This window comes from Malurus melanocephalus, unplaced genomic scaffold, assembly GCF_030028575.1.
Source record: "Malurus melanocephalus ecotype Western Australia unplaced genomic scaffold, MMel_1.1 scaffold_142, whole genome shotgun sequence".
NCBI classification, from domain to species: domain Eukaryota; kingdom Metazoa; phylum Chordata; class Aves; order Passeriformes; family Maluridae; genus Malurus; species Malurus melanocephalus.
Genome location: NW_026623374.1, coordinates 331,310 through 349,175, shown reverse-complemented (window position 1 = coordinate 349,175; position 17,866 = coordinate 331,310). Strand labels below are relative to the sequence as shown.

The 17,866-nt window shown below is 43.4% G+C and overlaps 1 protein-coding gene across 1 annotated transcript in view; it reads left to right on the top strand.

The window, feature by feature from the left end:
- The window catches only part of FZD8 (frizzled class receptor 8), a 3,375-nt gene extending 1,766 nt beyond the window's left edge, over positions 1–1,609 (top strand). The window contains exon 1 of the mRNA XM_057371147.1: positions 1–1,609. This exon is cut by the window's left edge and continues 1,766 nt beyond it. Within this exon, the coding sequence (XP_057227130.1) occupies positions 1–931 (931 nt within the window). The 3' untranslated portion in view covers positions 932–1,609.
- The last annotated feature ends 16,257 nt before the right edge of the window (positions 1,610–17,866 follow it).

Sequence of the window (17,866 nt, the reverse complement as noted above, 5' to 3'; positions counted from 1 at the left end):
GCAGCCGGAGCTGGCGGTGGCCGAGCACGTGCGGTACGAGAGCACCGGCCCGGCATTGTGCACCGTGGTCTTCCTCCTCGTCTACTTCTTCGGCATGGCCAGCTCCATCTGGTGGGTCATCCTCTCYCTCACCTGGTTCYTGGCCGCCGGCATGAARTGGGGCAACGAGGCCATCGCMGGCTACGCGCAGTATTTCCACCTGGCCGCCTGGCTCCTGCCCAGCGTCAAGTCCATCGCTGTGCTGGCACTCAGTTCTGTGGACGGGGACCCCGTGGCAGGCATCTGCTACGTGGGCAACCAGAGCCTGGAGAACTTGCGGGGCTTCGTGCTGGCACCTCTGCTCATCTACTTGGCCATCGGCTCCATGTTCCTGCTCGCCGGCTTCGTCTCGCTCTTCCGTATCCGCAGCGTCATCAAGCAGCAGGGTGGCCCCACCAAGACCCACAAGCTGGAGAAGCTGATGATACGCCTGGGACTCTTCACTGTGCTCTACACCGTGCCAGCTGCCAGCGTTGTGGCCTGCCTCTTCTACGAGCAGCACAACCGGCCRCGCTGGGAGGCCACGCACAACTGCCCCTGCCTGCGTGACCAGCAGCCGGACCAGGCCCGCCGCCCTGACTATGCYGTCTTCATGCTCAAGTACTTCATGTGCCTGGTGGTGGGCATCACSTCTGGTGTCTGGGTCTGGTCTGGCAAGACTCTGGAGTCCTGGAGGGCCCTCTGCACTCGCTGCTGCTGGGCCAGCAAAGGTGCTGCGGTGGCCGGGAGCACAGGGGCAGGAGCAGGTGGACAGGCAGCAATCACCGCGGCAGGACTTGGGGCCGGAGGTGGTGGCTCCCTCTACAGCGATGTCAGCACCGGCCTGACGTGGAGATCAGGCACCGCCAGCTCTGTCTCCTATCCCAAGCAGATGCCCCTGTCTCAAGTGTGAGGAGGGGGAAAGAGGCCAAAGGTTAGGGAATGAGGGACACTGGCCTGCCTAAAATGCCCCCTCACTGTTTGGTGCCATTAATGAACCCCTAATGGTCCTTATTAGCCACAGCTTGTATAGAACAATGCAGCTGGCAGAGGCCCCAGGCTCCAGCCCCCTCCTCCTTCCCCTCCATTCATATGCAGGGAGCAATGTACTTCAAGGAGCCAGCTTATTATTTTGCTGGCAGAGGAGGGTAGCGGCTCACCCGTGTCTTGCAGAGGGCAAGGCACAGCAGCTTCTGAGTCACTCTGGACTAACAGCAGCTCTTCACTCGTGGGAGGGAGGGTCTTCCTCCCCCCCATCCTGAGGTGCGAGTTTGCTGGGGACTGCAGGTTTTTGGGATGTTGATGACCAGGCAAATGCCTTACAATATAGACTGAATCAAAACATGTCTTAATTATACACCCCAGCTAAATACGGGTTTCCTACATTAAAGGATGTATTTATATAATTATTTGTTACCTTGTACAGATGTGTAAAATATGTATATATCCAAAGCTATACAGTCTGTAAATTTTTTTGTAAAAAAGTTTAGAGGCTACCCCTGTAAGAGCAAATATGAGTATTCTATTTTGTCAATAAAATGACTTTTGATAAATGACTTTTTCAAGCTTTTCCCCTACTCCTGCCCTGGTTATTCCAGCTGCTGTATCTTTAGGTAGTTCCATAAACTATCAACTACATTCATGCTTCAGTCATTACYTGTTAAAGAAGTGAGATATGTAGACACAAGAAAACAAGTCATTCAACAAGTTGTTCTGAAAAAGAGTTTGACAGAACTGGAGGTGCTTCACAATACTTCTTTCCTTTTCTGAAAGAGGACGGTGTCTTTAAATGAGCCTTTGCAAAAGAGTCATYTCACATGGCACGTTAAGTATCCTTTTAAAATGGGTGTTATTTTAGGAATGTGCACACCCGCCTCTCRTATCTGTTGTCTACACTTCTGTAAGCACCTGCCTTTCCTGGGATGCATACTGAAGTGTAAAAGGTTAATGTTTTAAATTCATAGATCATGTACTRTGGTGGAACAGTGAGTTGAGATTTGTTAGATCAATCTCTTCTTAAGAGATTAAACTAACATCTTAACTTTTGTATATCAAATATGGTCCTTTTTCAAGAGAAAAGGTATTGTTCTTCTGTCAAGAGTAAGCTAATTTATTTGAGCAGAAGGCTGTTGAATTAACAGAAGAATGCTTTGGCAATTGTTGAACTTTTTACCTGTCTGCCCAGTGGCTCAGAACATCATTCCTTTAAGAGGAGCTAAATGAATAGGGTTAATCTGTAGGGAACTTGGTTTCTTTTGAGTTTGGGAAAACTTTGATCTTTTCTCTTCACCAAACGTGATGTATAGTCTGAAGTTTCTTTCCCTGCTGCCTGGTTCCTCTTGTTGCAGACCAATTGGCCACCATGGAGCCTTAAAGTTCTTCAATTAAAGGGACATGGGACTTTTTTTTTTTTATTTTAAGAGGAAGACTTGTAACAGTTAGTGAACACCAGAGGGAAAAGGGAGAACAGCCTTTTAAACAGCTTTTCCCTGCATTGTTAGCCAGACTGCAGGCAGCAAGGCATGGCTTGGAGCAKTATAGAAAAGAGCTATGAATGCCCTACAGGTGGTCTGCTCACATAATCTCCCCAATTTAAAACATTTTCCTTTACAGGACAATTGCATTACAAAACTCCCTTCTCTTTTGGTCCTAATTGAACCAAAGAACTACTACAAGATTTTCTTTAAAAACCGAGTGTCCAAAAAAATTTAAAATCTATTAACTACATTCTAATCTGTTTTCTAAAATCAGACCACTCAGAATAGCAGGACTAAAAACTGCATTAGACATTATTCCAGATATTTTTACSTCTTTTGCTTATATTCTGTCAAATTAGCAATCATTTAAAAGCAATTGGTTAGGTTGTGTGCTAGCAGTGAAAAGATAGCCCCAGGTCCCTTATTAACCTGCCAATCATGATAAGAGATGGGCAGCTACCCTACTAATGACACAGATATCAGTCATGATTTGTGGGAAAAACCTTGTTTCATTGAGCACTGACTTGATTATTGGTGTCCCTTTCATAGATCTCCCAATTTAATAGACTCTGCTTCTACAAAGTCACCAGGAGCATGAAAAGGAGTAATTTAAAATGCTCCTAACTCCTTGATGGGAAAAATAATTTTAACTTCTACAATGCATAATAAATTCCTCTGGAATTTGTGTATGGTGCCTATTTATGCCCCAATTGACCAGCATCAGAATATTGACATTGGTTGAAAAGGCTGTACTATTTTCTGGATATACTATATTACTGGAAACAATTTTTCAAGGTTGTTGAAACCCTTAGATCAACGTGACACTTYCCCCTGCTGTCAGGTCTTCCTGCTGGGGAAGACCCACGTAGCACAGTCAGTTCTGCAGACAAAAATCTGAGTTCCTTCCCTGCCAGTGGGTTCTAGCAAGGAAGACAGAGGGAARGTACAGTCACAACTCTTCCCTGAGAATTTGTTTTGGTGGGTCTCTCACAGGCTTCTGGTACAGGTTGCTTGTGCTGAGGTAAAAACATTTCTAGTGAAAGAAAGAAAGTAGCCCTGTGGCTTAACCTGCTCTGGAATGGGCCAAGAGGTGCTGCAGGTGAACTTAGTGAGAAAAGGAGTCTCAGAGCTAGCCAGGTGAACAAGATGCCTTCTTTGGAAGTGACTGAATACTAATACAAAAGTTGAACGAATGAAAATGAGGCAAAATTAAAATCACTGGAAACACAAACCTGGAACAATGGAGCTAAAAATGTTAGCTTAGAAGTGCAGATTTTTGTGAATCGGCATAAAATTTGTGGATAGGGAAAAGCATAATTAGGAACACCAGCGGCAAGGCATTTAGGAATACAAGAAACAAAAATCCACAGCTACAATAAACTTCACATTATTAGGATGCCCTTTATCAGACTTAAAAAGTTGCTATGAAGATCCAGAAAGTATTGTTGAGATGATAGAAATGACATGTTAATTTTCAAGATGGGACGATAAGCTGCCTTCTCCATAAATTCACCAGAGAGTTACTGAAAACAGCCCAAGGAGAGCCATGGCATCCAAGGGGGCCTTTGGCATCCCTGCTGGCATGGGCTCATCCAAGGACAGGGACAGCACTCACACAGCTCTGGAGAGCCGTGGGAAAGCTTTGCTGTCTCTGATGTGGCCCATAGCACAGCTTGCGTAGCAGCATTTGGGGGGCTGAATAATGGCAGCTGAGAGCCTCCCACAGCTCACAGAAACACCAAACTGCTCTRTTCAGGGGACTGACCAAGTTAGCARAGAAACACAGTTTGGGATATTTTTCTTCYCTAATAAGCAAGATTCCTTTATAGCGTTCTTTCTTCTTTTTCCCCTCCTTGCTTTACATGTTCCTGCTTCAGAAGGAAATCTTACAGATTTTTCTTCTCCTGCTGCAATAACTGGAAAACCCTGCAGCCTCCCGGAGAGCTGGCCTAGCTTCTGGTGGCCCCTTAAAAGGAGGCAGAGCAGTGCAGGTATGCTGCAGAGCTTCAGCAGGGACCCCACACATCCCCTGGGTCCTGCTGCTCAGTCCCTGGGGGCTTGCTGAAGTGTGCTCCAAAGTTTTCTCTGTGCAGGAGAATCCTGAATCTTTGATAATCATGGAAGGGAAGAGACCTCAAAAAGAGGAGAATTAGGAAATTCTCTTATGTTGTAATAATAGGAATAATAGGCCAGGCTTTCTGGGAATGCTGTGAAGGCTAAGACTAGCACACAAGGAGTCTTTTCTCCTTTCTTACACAGTATTTAAAGTATTGGGGTGCTCACCCRTTAAGCAGTTCTTCAAATGTCTTGACTAGTCCCAAAAGCTGTTCCAGGGGGTAGGAAAGCTGGAGGCAGGGGCACACACTGCCTCTGTGCACACACTGCCCACAGCATTCTTCACCCAGCCTCAGAGCCTGGGCTTTTTCCAGGTTTCCTCAGGAAAACTCACCAGGCACCTTAAGGTGGCTTGTAGAAGAAATCAGCAAGTTTTTTTCCCAAGAGGAAACCAGTACTGGGAGACAAGGCAGAATGCCCAAATTTACAAAGGAATCACTAGCTGAGAAAGACCTTGGGAGAATCCTAGCTCTACTTYGAAATATGCAAATTCAGTACAAGACCACTGTTTGATCCCAGTGACTGTGCTCAAAAAGCTTATGTCACAAGCACTCCATGCAGTGCAAAAGACAAACGTGGCCTGCACAGTAGGTAACCTTCTTATCCAATAAAGACAGGACATTTTATATGGGATAGACAGGCCACCCTATGTGGGGGAAGAGAAAACTMGCGATAATGTACATTGAGAAATGACAAATGATGCTCCTGGAGTGAAMACTCAACTACAATCAAGATCATGCTGGAGGAAAGCTCAGTGTGGACCAGTCAAACCAGCTTGTGGAATCACAGCCAGTTCCCAAAGTGCCTGTTAGAACCTGCCTGCAGCATGCCCTGCTCCTGCACCCCATTCCAGAGCCACACAGCCTGTGCTTCTCCAGGCACACWCTTCCACTCCCACACACCATGGGCAACGCAGCTTCTGGCCCAGCAGGGAAGTGAGTGAGCAGCAATCTCCCTCCATCACCCATCCTGGCCACGCTCCCCTTTTCTTGTCCTGCATACCAAAACTGGATGATCTGGAAAAGAYAGCACATCTCTCCTTAGCATTAAAGATGCTGGGCAACAAAGRTCACCCTGAAAACAATAGGAAGAGACTAAGAAGAATAACGAGATCTGCAGGTGATGGTCCAAAGAAGATTAAACAGGGCTGGCTCCCAGCATGGGGTTGTGATGAGTTCTAGGCAGCCTTTAAGAGAACTCAATTAGAAATCTTCAGACAGCTCTATTTATTCAAGCTTTTATAACTGCCCATCATTACCGTAATCAGGTAGATGAATTTTACTAGTTCAGCAGAAAGGATCACACATCATAAATGCTATGGTGGTATGGAAATAACTAGTGTCTGGTATTAAAATGTGGAGCAATAATCTGAGGTGACTAAGGCTAGTCAAATCACCTCAGAAACTAGWACCTAAGGTCAAATGCTGAACCAAGCTTTTTGAAGGCTGAGATAACACTTCTGCACTCCTACAAGTCTCTTATCTGCGATCTCAAAACACTTTACATTCACTTGTGAATTAACAGTCATATTTCCTCTTGCRAGGCAGAAATTGCTTGTAATAATACCCAGGCTGATGAAACTTAAACACCAGTCTAGGAGAGAAGAACTTGGATTTCCTGACTGTGCTCAGTTTTCAGTTTAGCTCCATTTTCTGAGCACTTTCTCACACCCATGCCCTCCCAGCAGTGTCCCCCCAGCAGCCCCCAAAGGCCACGGCCCCATACCCGGAGTGTCCGGGTTTGCAGCGCACACCAAATCTGCCGCCTCCGATGGGCCACTGATGCTGCGGAGCTGAGGCTTGTACGGGACTGGAGGAAAATACTCATTCCTCCCATTCCCTAAGGCGGGCACGTTTGGAAAGAAGTTTTGCAGCAATTTTGGGGAAGGAACCCGTGGGGCGGGGGGGCTGCGGCGGGGTGTCCGTGCGGGCAGAGCGGAGSGGATTCGGGAGCTGGGGCCGTGTCCGCTCGCCATCCCGCTCGCCATCCCGCAGTGCCCTCCGCTGGAGACACCGGGAATTCCACAGACAGCCCTCCCTGCGCTCCCGCGGGGTTCCCGCTTGCCCCTTTTGCGCAGCTTTCCGCGGATCGTGGCGGGGCCGTGGAGGGCGATGGCAGCCCCGCTCCCTGCGCTGACCCTGCGCACGCCACTGCTGTCACCCTCCGGACTGGGGGCACCGTCCCTGCAGCAAGCACGTAGAACATAGAACTAAGATGTACTTTTTTAAAATCCAGCTTTCCAAGAAAATAGAAATTTGGTCAGAAATGTGTGGCCACATTCSTGTAGATGCCTAATATATTGTAAAGGAGAAAGCTGGGCTATTTCTCATGAACACTGACTTTTAAAAGTATGTTGCRGTTTAATAAAATGGTTCTTATCCCATCACTTTTGCCTTATGTGTGGCTTGTTAGATGTTTTCAGGTATGCTTTAAATGCCGTAGTTAGCTGTTCTTTACTCCAAACTTCTGTCATCGATAATTATATGTGACATTCTTCACAAAGAAGTGTTAGTCTCAAATTATTTTTTCTACTTTAATTTTTTTTCCAAAAATAGACTTATGGCTAGAATGTCCCATTTTCACATCTTCCGAAATTAGAAAGAATAGTTTTCATGCTATGAGCAGACTTGATTCAAAATGTGTTTGAGATATGATACCTTCATCRTTTCTCAGTGGTTGAAATCTAAATGCTCTCTTTCAATGTAAATCAGAAAATGTAGCCATCTGGCTTATGAAACAAATTACTTGCTTTGGCTTTCTGTCCAGATGTGGGGAGGGAAGAGAATTAAATCTGACTTTTAGGACAGGAAGGGGAAATGTTTCCCGTGCAGCTACAGACTGTGCAGCTTTGGGCACTGTGTGTTCTGTGCYTCACAGGGCTGCAGCCGCTCCGCAGGGAGCTGCACCACTTTCTTTCTCCAGACCTGTGGGGTGGAAAGCACATTTATCATTGTGGGTTTTAAACTGAAGTTTCTTTTTTTGCAAAAATCTAGGGAAACAATATTTTTAGTTATAAAATCTCAGTTTTCCAGGATACAGAGCAAGGCGTTAGGAATAGCCAGATCAGGAAACCACGGAGACCCACACGGAGCTTCATTGCTGCCATCCCCTAGCTCATTAGTGTACAAGAATTGTGTGTGTTGTTTTTAGCAGCTAAAGAGTTATTTATGGCTTCTATGTTCTCAAGCCAAAGTGAGTGAGGGGTGCAACCAGGGCAAACGCATCAGAGCAATGCAAATCACTGACAAGGCATCATGAATACAAGCTGAGCAGAATTTAAATACAATCCATGAATGAGAGGAAAGATTTGCATGAGGAAAAGAATCATTAGAATCTGATTTAACAAGCAGTACATAAAATGGGCCTTTGCAGCTTAAAATGAAGCAAAGCACATTCACATTATACATTCTTAATGAAAAAAAAAGCAAAATCACAAAAAACCTAATTTATTAGTAGAGCTTGGAATAGAAATGGTTTTCACAGGATACCTTTAGATCCTGATTCAGAAACTTGTGCTTGATTGCTTTCTTGAATAGAAGTGGATCATAAGCATGTAGGGTGGCAAGGACTATTTAACTGCATGCCAGAGTCCTATTGATTTCAGTGAGATTTTATAAGATACTTAAAGTGAGAATGTGCATAAATGTTTTCCTGAACAAGGCTGCTTTTCTGAATTAGAATTTAACCCATGAATTTACACAGTGCTTTCAAACATAATTCCTTCTGGGAAAATAGAATAGACAAGATTTTTTTTTTTTTTTACTTGTATATTTGCATATATCTTAAAAGAAGTTAATGGAAAATAATTCTGGATAGCATTTTCTGCAAGGTCCAAAAGCCGACAGTGGAAGCTGAATGTTCATAGAGCAATAATAATGTTCATACAGCAATTTTATACATGGTCTGCTGGTTTTATCCCAACTAAATTATGGAAGGTTTTGAATATAAGGTGTTATATAGATATTTTCAGTCTCTTGGGAGGAAAATGATAAGTTGTTTTACATTAAGTGATATTATATCCTGTCTTTGAGAAAAGTAAGAGAATTGCTTTTAAGAAAAACCTGCCATTTTTTGTTCCCAGTCAGTGGTCACTAAGACTGGGCAGAACAAGCTTTTTATACAWTGTCTCCTAAAATAAGATGTTTCTACCTCTAAATGTCTTCTCTTCTGAAGTAATGGTGGAAGTGGCAGATTCTGATGCAATGGTGTTTTTCTGAYGCTAAGAGATCATCTGTCTCTGGASCCTGGACCCTGCCAGGAGAGGCTGGTGATTATTTTTGTCATTAGTCACATCTCTGTTGCAAGATTTCAGTATTTTTGTGGTGAYGGGTTCTTTAATTGCTGCTTCCTCAAGTTTTACATTTTTTTGCTGGGCTTTCTCGTGTCTTTGCACAAGCTGGCACAATGTATAGTTTTGATTGTTGTATAGTTTTGATTTTTGATTGTTCCTCTTAACTACTGCTCTGATTCCTTTGACCCCTTAAAAGCACTTTGCACATTGTTTGCTAAGGATTTGGAGGGGGGAGCTTTATTCTTGACAAGGCCTTTGATTGGTATAACAATAATTTGTTCCGTATAATCATAATTTATGGAAAAGGTGTTATATTAGTATCACCTCTTTTGGCAATCCCCTCACATGCAATAATATCTCTGTGCTTTCTTCTACCTTTTTGTGGTATATTAACTTCTCTGTTCTCTACCTTAAGTTTTATTTTGCTGCTGCCTCATTTCCTGACAAAATTTTAGAAAGGCTATTGCTTGCTTTGGTTTTCCTCCTTTTTGCAGTTTCCTTCATTTAACCCAGTTTTGGGACTGCTGAAAATACATAACCATGTATCCTTAAACCATGCAAGTTCCATCAGCTCCTCTAGAGAGCAGCAAATATGTTCAAATAAGAGTAGTGYGATTCAACTTAATGCTTCCTGAAACACAGTCTTTGTCAACTCAGCCTGCTAAGTACTGCTAAAGAGCAAAAAACTGAGRAATGAAGGTCTGATACCCGAGCCTGACATTTTCATTATCTGAGAACTGTCCTAGTGCTGGCATTTAATGTGGATGCAGCCTCCTACCCTCTCCAAAACCCCAAAGCCAGCTCGCTGATAATTTATGGCAAAGGGGAGAAGGGAGGGTTCAGCCTGGGCCAGGGACCAGACTTGGATGCCCACCAGACCAGTGGGCTGTAAATCTTCCATCTTTACACAGCACAGGCAGCCAAGAGGAAGCACTCACTCTTAGAAAAACACCCACGGSTTCTCCATCCTCGTGTCCGTCAGTGGGCGTGTGACAGATGGCACTCTGGTTCCTGGTGTGCACTAACTGGGGCTTAAGGGAACCTGACAGTGAACTACAATTCTTTTTTTCTTTGACAAAAATAGCCAAGGCAATGTAAAGCCTTCCTGGCTACAGACCTCTTCAGACCGTCACTGCTGTGTGTTCAGACCTAAATGCTACAGAAACCTTCAAGAGAAGGACAAAGCTCCCCCGTCCCTTGAGAGCAGAATCCAGAGCACGACTGACTGACAGCACAGCTGGCACAGTCCTGACAGGGCAAACTCATCCTAATGGGAAACCTCATAGAACAGAGCCTCCAAAAACATGCTCGTGTTCGCAGGCCTGCCTCTGGTAAGGTTTTCTGTCAATAAAGCTTCTTGGTGTATGCTTGAGGAAATACTGATTGTCTAAAGCGGTTTTCACAAAGGTTTTCCCTTCAGTTTTAAGTCTGGTTAATTCAGCCAGCCCCAGAGATGCAGAAGGCCCCTGGCTGCAAGCAGAGCAGCTTCTCCTCAGTTTCCTGTAACCCACACTACATGTCATCACCACTGCCACCTGTGCTGGTGGCACTCCCTTCAAATTGCCCAGTACCGAGGTACAAATGGGAACCACCTTCCCCAAAGTCACCACCTGAACTCTGCTAGACACAAAGAGAACCAGGACACAATTCTGGATGGACAGAAGGCATCACCAATGTAAGAGGAACTGCCAAGGCCACGACAAAGCARGGGAATCCCTTCAGGAAAAATGGATTTGCTATGAGTTGGCATCTTCGGTGCCTCAAGGATGCTCAGCTCATTCCCAGCATGCTAGCATAACATGGAGGAGATGGATCAAGTCAGGCAAAGAGGGGAAAAAAGCAAGAAATGCTTTGYATGCAGATGGAGATTATGTTTATAGCATTTCCCCCTTTCCTGGGTCACCCTACAYACTGGGATCCTGCATGGCTCCTGCTGGTGGGCTGGATCCAGTCAGATATAGCAATGCAGACAAGCTGCTCACCAAGYTCTGCCTCATCTCTGCAGACACACTGCCAGAGATCCTGGGAGCTATGGAAATGATGCTCCAGGGCGGATGGTGGAGGCTGAACCTCGGTGCTTTTGAGGTGTGAGCTGGCAGCTGGGGCAGCCTCACACAGGGTGCAGCTTGTGTTCTGATAAATCACAGCCTCCTGCACCATGAGAGCACCACGGCATCARGGCAGAGAGAATTGAAAAGCACTGACAAAACGGGAAGCAGCCCGCACTTACCAGCACTTCCTCCTTACAAACTAATTCCTGCCAACCCTGACGTGGTCACTGCATGCTGGCGTGCCAAATTGCAGGGAACACTGCCCCAAGAGAGCTCAGTGTGATGGGGGTGAGCTCTTCTGCCAGGTGCYGACAAGACACCCTCATGATATTCTTTGAATAGTCCACTTTTGAGGAAGTTCCTGCTGATTCTGCAGTCCAAATAAATTTGTCTAGATAACTTTGCAGACACAGATTTGTGCTCACAATTGTATCACCCATCTGTCAAGGAGTTGTTCTGCCGGGCCTTAGCTTTGCCGGGCCTTAGTTTTTCAGCATAACCCTATAGAGTGGAATTGGTTTCCAGTGATCTCCTAAATTCTCATGTATCAACAGAGCACTCGGTGTTGAAGGTGCTCAGCCTGTACTGGCACAGCCTGCAGGCTGCCTGAGGGATGCACAGGGCAGCTCTGGAGGGACTGCAGAGACATGAAAGCTGTATTTTGGGTGCCCCAGATGAACTATTCTTATGAAGTCTGCACATACTCCCAAATCAGGGTAGAATTGATTCAGAATTTGGYATCAGAAGCAGCTTTGGGACAATATTTCAGCTGACCTGTTGCCCAGGCTCTATAATGGGCTGAACACCAGGTTCTGCACARGAATATTACTGACTAATATCAATGAGCTTTTCAACAGAAATAAGAAGCCTAAATGTTTTGCTTAAGCCTTTGTTTTTGATTTGTAGCAAAACTTCTTGAAAGATAAAGTGTGCTGAGCCAAGTTGTTTCTGGAAGGGAGCCTTGTAGGGATATTTCAGGAACCTCGTGCAAATAAAGCAACTGTTTGGATGTTTTGATCAATGTTTAAAAACTTTTATTTTATTTCTTTTTTCTCTGTACTATTTTAAGGATTTTTGCTGAAGTACAGAAACCTAACTAAATAGGGTACATGAGACTGTTGTTCTAAGGGGTTGTCAATATTTCAGTGCTAAAGTCATGGAACATATTTCTCCGACATGGGTCATTGGAAGAAAATCTTTCCTATTTATCTGTACATTTCAAAGTCTGTTGCTATAAACTATGAAAATTATGATTGATTTATTTTAAATTGAAGTACTGTTTCACATAACTCCAGGCCATGAGGTGGAATGTTACTACATCTGTCTGTCTGTCTATATATCTGTCTATCTATCTATCTATCTATCTATCTATCTATCTATCTATCTATCTATCTATCTATCTATCTATCTATCTATCTTCATTACAAAAATAATCTGTGTTTGGACCATTCCTTAATATATGGTCACCTCATGAATTCCATAAAGGTTTGTGCTCCGTGGGATCAGTTCTGAGTGGCTGATGGGAGACAGAAGTGGAGCTGCAATGCAAATCCTGTGGTTTTCTCAATTCATTCAAAGATTAGGCCACATCAAATCATCAAATTATGTATGAAAATCTCTGGTGAACCTTTACAAACAGGTCAATCCCAACTGGAAATCTGCATTACAGGTATTCCTTATTTATGTTTCAGAGAAATGCTGTAGAAAGAGGCTTGCTGAAGAAGAAAAAAGCTTGGATTTGTTAGCCCATGCATACGAGCTGTTATTTGCCTACCTTTAAATATCTCCACTAGACCTCCAAAGATAGCACAGAGCTTTAAAGTTGTGCCAGAAAGAAGGAGCTCATGGCACTGTATATGGTCTGTCAGAAGTAAGAATCACTCACAGTGACTTGTAGAGAGATGAGCAGAAGGAGTGGGTGTCTAAGTGGGTGTCTTAATTTGTCAGGACAAGTGGGACTCTAAAAGCAACTTATCCTGGTTTCTCTTAAATATATATATATATATATTGCCTATTTTCAGTGCAAGGAAAAAGCAAGACACCACAGGGRAAAATGCAGAATTTGATGCTGCTAGGTCAAAATCTTCTGTTTAATTCCATGATTGTTATTTCTCTGCTGAAAGTAACATTTTCAGTGACAAAATGCTGCGGTGCCTAAAGTCTCACTGGCAAAATAGATGTTTCTCACATAGGAAAGCCAGAAATGAAGGAAATTGCTTCTGATTGCTGACCCMAAATCCCCCATTGTACTTGAGGGCACCATATATAAACCTCAGTTTYTAACAACAAGCTTAAAATGTGCCATCAACCTCACTCAGTAAATTGTTCATTGGTGAAAGCTTTTCTAAGCTAATCCAGCACCCAGCCCAAAGTGTTACCTGCAGGCACAGAACTAGAGACTGCTCTCTATCTCCTGGCATTCCCATGGTGTGAACACAGCACAGGATCATAAAACAGTCCTTGGGCTTAGCACTGCATGTGCAGTCCCATAAATAAATTACAGCTGTGGAGATGGCCTGGGACATCCTGCCTGCCAAAGCAAATGGAAGGAAACACAGAGTAAAGTGGGAGAAATCAAAAGCTAGTGAAGCAGATTGCAATTGTAATCTATCTACAGGGACAATGGATAATTTTAGCATAGAGACRCAGTTGATGCATTCTGACTGAACTTCTGCCTTAGTGAACTCATTTTTCAGTYGGGTGTCACAGGCCAAGAGTTCACRSTGTGAGTGAACAGAGAACATTTAATCTGTAGAACATTTTAGAAACTCAATTACAATGTAAGACATTATGTTGTAAAATTACTTTYCTGTCAGTTGAACATCAGGCTATTAAAAGTAGTCCAAAAGACAGAAGTTAAAGAACAGCCTTTTCAACTACTCTACTCCTATTTTCTGAGATGCAGTTCTTCATTATCTTAAAATACTACAAGCAGTAACAATTTGTCTGTTCTCCATTGTAATAATGACATTGCAATGAAATAATGTCTAATTAATATACTTTTAAGGATTTCTTCTAGAAAGYTAATAATTGAAATAATGATGTATCATGTAAGGGCAGATAATAACTTGAAAGGATACAYTGAGGGTGTCTCTACATTGCTGACTTCAGATTTAATACTTATTTTGGGCTGAACTGAGATATTCATGGAGAACAACTGCTGCTGACAGGAAATAATGCATTCCCTRGACACCTGTCTTAAGTGTCTTTCACAAGAGAAGAGAGAGTCACAGCTTTCTGTTATGCTGATGAGAGCAAATCAAAGTGACCCARCCTTGAGAGTGCAAAAAGAGGGTAAAGTGATTATAACTCACTGAAACTTGGCTTCTAAACTAGTTTGATTTTTAYTTGGGTATTGAAAATATATATTCCAAAACAAAACAAAAGAAKTTTTTWAAAAATTGTTCAGAAAAACATTWAAATCTATTTTAGTTAGGGGTAACAAAATAGATTCTTTTTTCTTTCAATCATGCTTACCCTGCAAAAACTCCCAGTGATACTTGATTTTGCTGCATAAAAAACATGAAAATTCTGGGTCTCTAGCAGCCTACTAGATACTTACTTAGCAAGAGAAGTGCCAYGATCCAGTTGAAGATACTAAGAAAACAACATTTTAAAGACATTTTATAATTTAAAAAAAAAAAAAATTATTTCTTATGTGACAACAATTTTGTCATAGATTTTATGATCAGTTCCAAYTCTTTATTTCCAGGGATCTCAGTTCCTTTCTGGATAGTCTCATGGTCAGTGAGAGTGGATGAGAAATCTGGATATCTTATATATTGTTCCAAAAACCCACCTCAGGGTGCAAGTGACACCTGCACTTTGAGCACAAGACAAAGATTCCTSAGGGCAGCTTTAGGATTATTGTGCTTTCAATCCATCTTCAAAATGCTTTTCTGAAGTAGATGGCTTAAGAAATTATTTCAAGACACATTGGTAAACATAAGCATCTTTTGTAATGTTTTTCTGAGTATATAATAATTTCTGGGAGAACTTATGAAACCAATTCATGAGTTTAAAGGACTAAATCTTTGTTTGAACAGCAGAAAATCTTGTTGCTTCCTTTCTTCACATCTATTAGTTCTTTTGCTCACTCTAAGACATCTAGACATGTCTAGGACATTTTCACATTCAGTGATATTAGCACAAGGACAAATTAGAGGTGATCCTCTGTTTTTTCAAACAGATGTTTTTTGCTGTTTTCTCCTCCCTACTGTGGATGCCCCTCCCAATTGTTGCTTAGAATTTCTTTGAGCTCTAGGAGTTCACAAAAGTTCAGCCCCACTTTGCACTCCTTTCCTTGGTCTCCCTTTGCTGGCAAATCCATGCAGTCTCTCTAATTAATAAATGTGACTTGGAGAAACAGCAGTAGAAGACTCTGAGTCATCCTCTGGGAGCAGGTGGCTGATGCCAGAGGTTTCTATCYGCTCCCCAGGGAAAATCCCATACCAATTTTTTTCTCTTGTAATACGCAGTTTTTATAAGCACATTAAGTGCTTATTTCTCTGACTCTCAATTGTGTCAATGGGTCCACAAGTCCCAAAATCAGCCAAGTTTGCAGAGGWGCAACACAACCCAAAGGCCACAATCTCACAAGAAGGATCTGCAGGCAAAGGAGGACATCCACTAATTTCACTTTCCATTTCAAACACAAACAGCATCCTTCTGATTTGAAATGAGACTCTCAGGTCATTAAAAAAATGTCTAACCAGAGACAAAATCCCCAAACTGTGTCCAGCCACAAYGCATTTATTATTTATCCTATCCTATTTATATCTCACACTGTGGGATGCATGCAATAGGCTGAATCCACATTTGTTCCTTGCATTCCTCCTCACCGCTGAGAAGATGCAATGAATCATAAAACGTTTCATTGTTGCAATGTTTTGTCATGGCATGTGTAATCAGCACCGACCCCATTAAAGAGGCWTTGGAGGACGAGAAGTTTAAATATTTAATGTTTTTCTGCCTATGATARGTTTAATAATTAATGCTGCTTCCACCCTGGAAATGACAAATCACACAAAAAGCATGCATGATAAAAGAAACAAACAGGGCTAATAGAGAGGAAAACCTTGCTTAGAAGGTAGTAATTAMAGATGCCTGCAGCCTACCTCAGGATCCCAAAGTACTTTGCTCCTGACCCCAAGTCTCTGTTCAGACTATCTTTTAAGCCACCTAATTTGGGGGCAATACAAAAGAAAAGGGATAATTGCCAGTCTTTACCTTACACATGAGAGAAATGATACACAGAGGTAGTGAGTTTAATTGTCTTGAAGACTTCTGCACCCATAGGAGAGAAAAGGAAGGATGTGTAAGCTTTGTTCCTTCATGTCCTGCACAAAGGAGCCAGACCTTGAGTTATTACAGAAACTTGGCAGCCCAAGAGCAAGGCCAGAGCTGTGCCAGGTCTGAACAGCATCACAGCTACTCCAGCTCCAAGCAGTGCCTACAAATACAGYTCTTAACATCCTCTGAATAATCTGCTTTATGAGACACTACCACCAGCACATTTCTCTGGGTACATGCTCCTCCACATCCACTCCCACTGATGACCTGCAGGTATGTGCAACCTTCAACCCCCACTGAMTTGTAGCTAAAAGAAAATTCATCTCACACACTGCTGCGCTGCAGTGCTGGACCACGCTTATGCAAATGCGACAGAATTAACGCTGAAGGAAAGCACAAAGCATGACTGWAATAAAATCTGTGATTCACTCCATTTAGAGATGTTTTCAAATTATTAGCATTAGAAATGTGTCAGACAAAGAGGGYGAGCACTTTGATACAGACATTGCCAATATATCCTTCTTGCAGGGTAGAAACCATTTTCCCTGAACTCAGGTCTGAGATAATGACATAGTGGGAGAAATAGATCTATCCAGAAAGTGACTCACCTTACCTTTAGAGATACTTAAAACAGGTCAGGTGGCTCATTCCCACCTCCTGAAACTGAGAGCCCAGCGTGACTGTCAAGGKAACACCCTGCAGCCGTGTCAGCAGCACATCCACACCAGGGCAAGCCCATGGAGCCAGGGCATGGGCACTGCTGCTGTCCCTGTCAGCGGCTGCAGCACTCCCTGACACCCTTCWGGCTCACACCTCCTCATCTGAGGAGCTCTTGAGCACAGCACCCTGCCCCACTGCTAATGTGGATGCAGCCACTCTGTTCTGGAGGCTGTTGTAGTTCATGGAGTATRGRATGGTTTGGGTTGGAAGGGACCTCARAGGTCYTTTAGTTCCAACCCCCTGCCATAGGCAGAGGCACTTCCCACTAAATCAGACTGCTCAAAGCCCCATCCTGACCCTGAACACCCCCATGGATGGGGCATCCACAACTTCTCTGGGCAGTCTCTGTCACTGCCTCACCATCCTCAAGGAGAGAATTTCTTCCTGGTATCTAATCTAAACCTCCTTGAATTTGAAGCCATTCCTCCTTGTCCTATCACTACATGCCCTTGTAAAAAGTCCCTCTCTGGKTTTTCTGCAGCCTCTCTGGGTACTGGAAGGTGCRGTAGTTGAATATCTCAGACTATCTCTCCAATATCTCTCATATCTCTCAATATTTCAATATCTCTCCAATATCTCACATATTGGAGCTGACATCAGTGTCAGACAAAGGTACTGCCCTGGCATTGCTAGCTGGAAGAGGCATCACCTGCAAGCAATAAATCCATGGATTTTTACACATTAACACTTTGTCTAGTCTTCTTCTTGAATATCCTGTGGGCTTTAGRAATTTAGTGTGAGGGGATAAATAAGCTTCTGACAGTAGACAATACACAACAGTGTTTAAAAGTCATATCTTTCCTAAGCTCAATCTTTGGCAATAAAACTAGATTAGAGCAAACAGCTGTTCACACATACTCCTGGAAAACCAGGCCAGTCACATCAGTGASAGTCCACAGCTT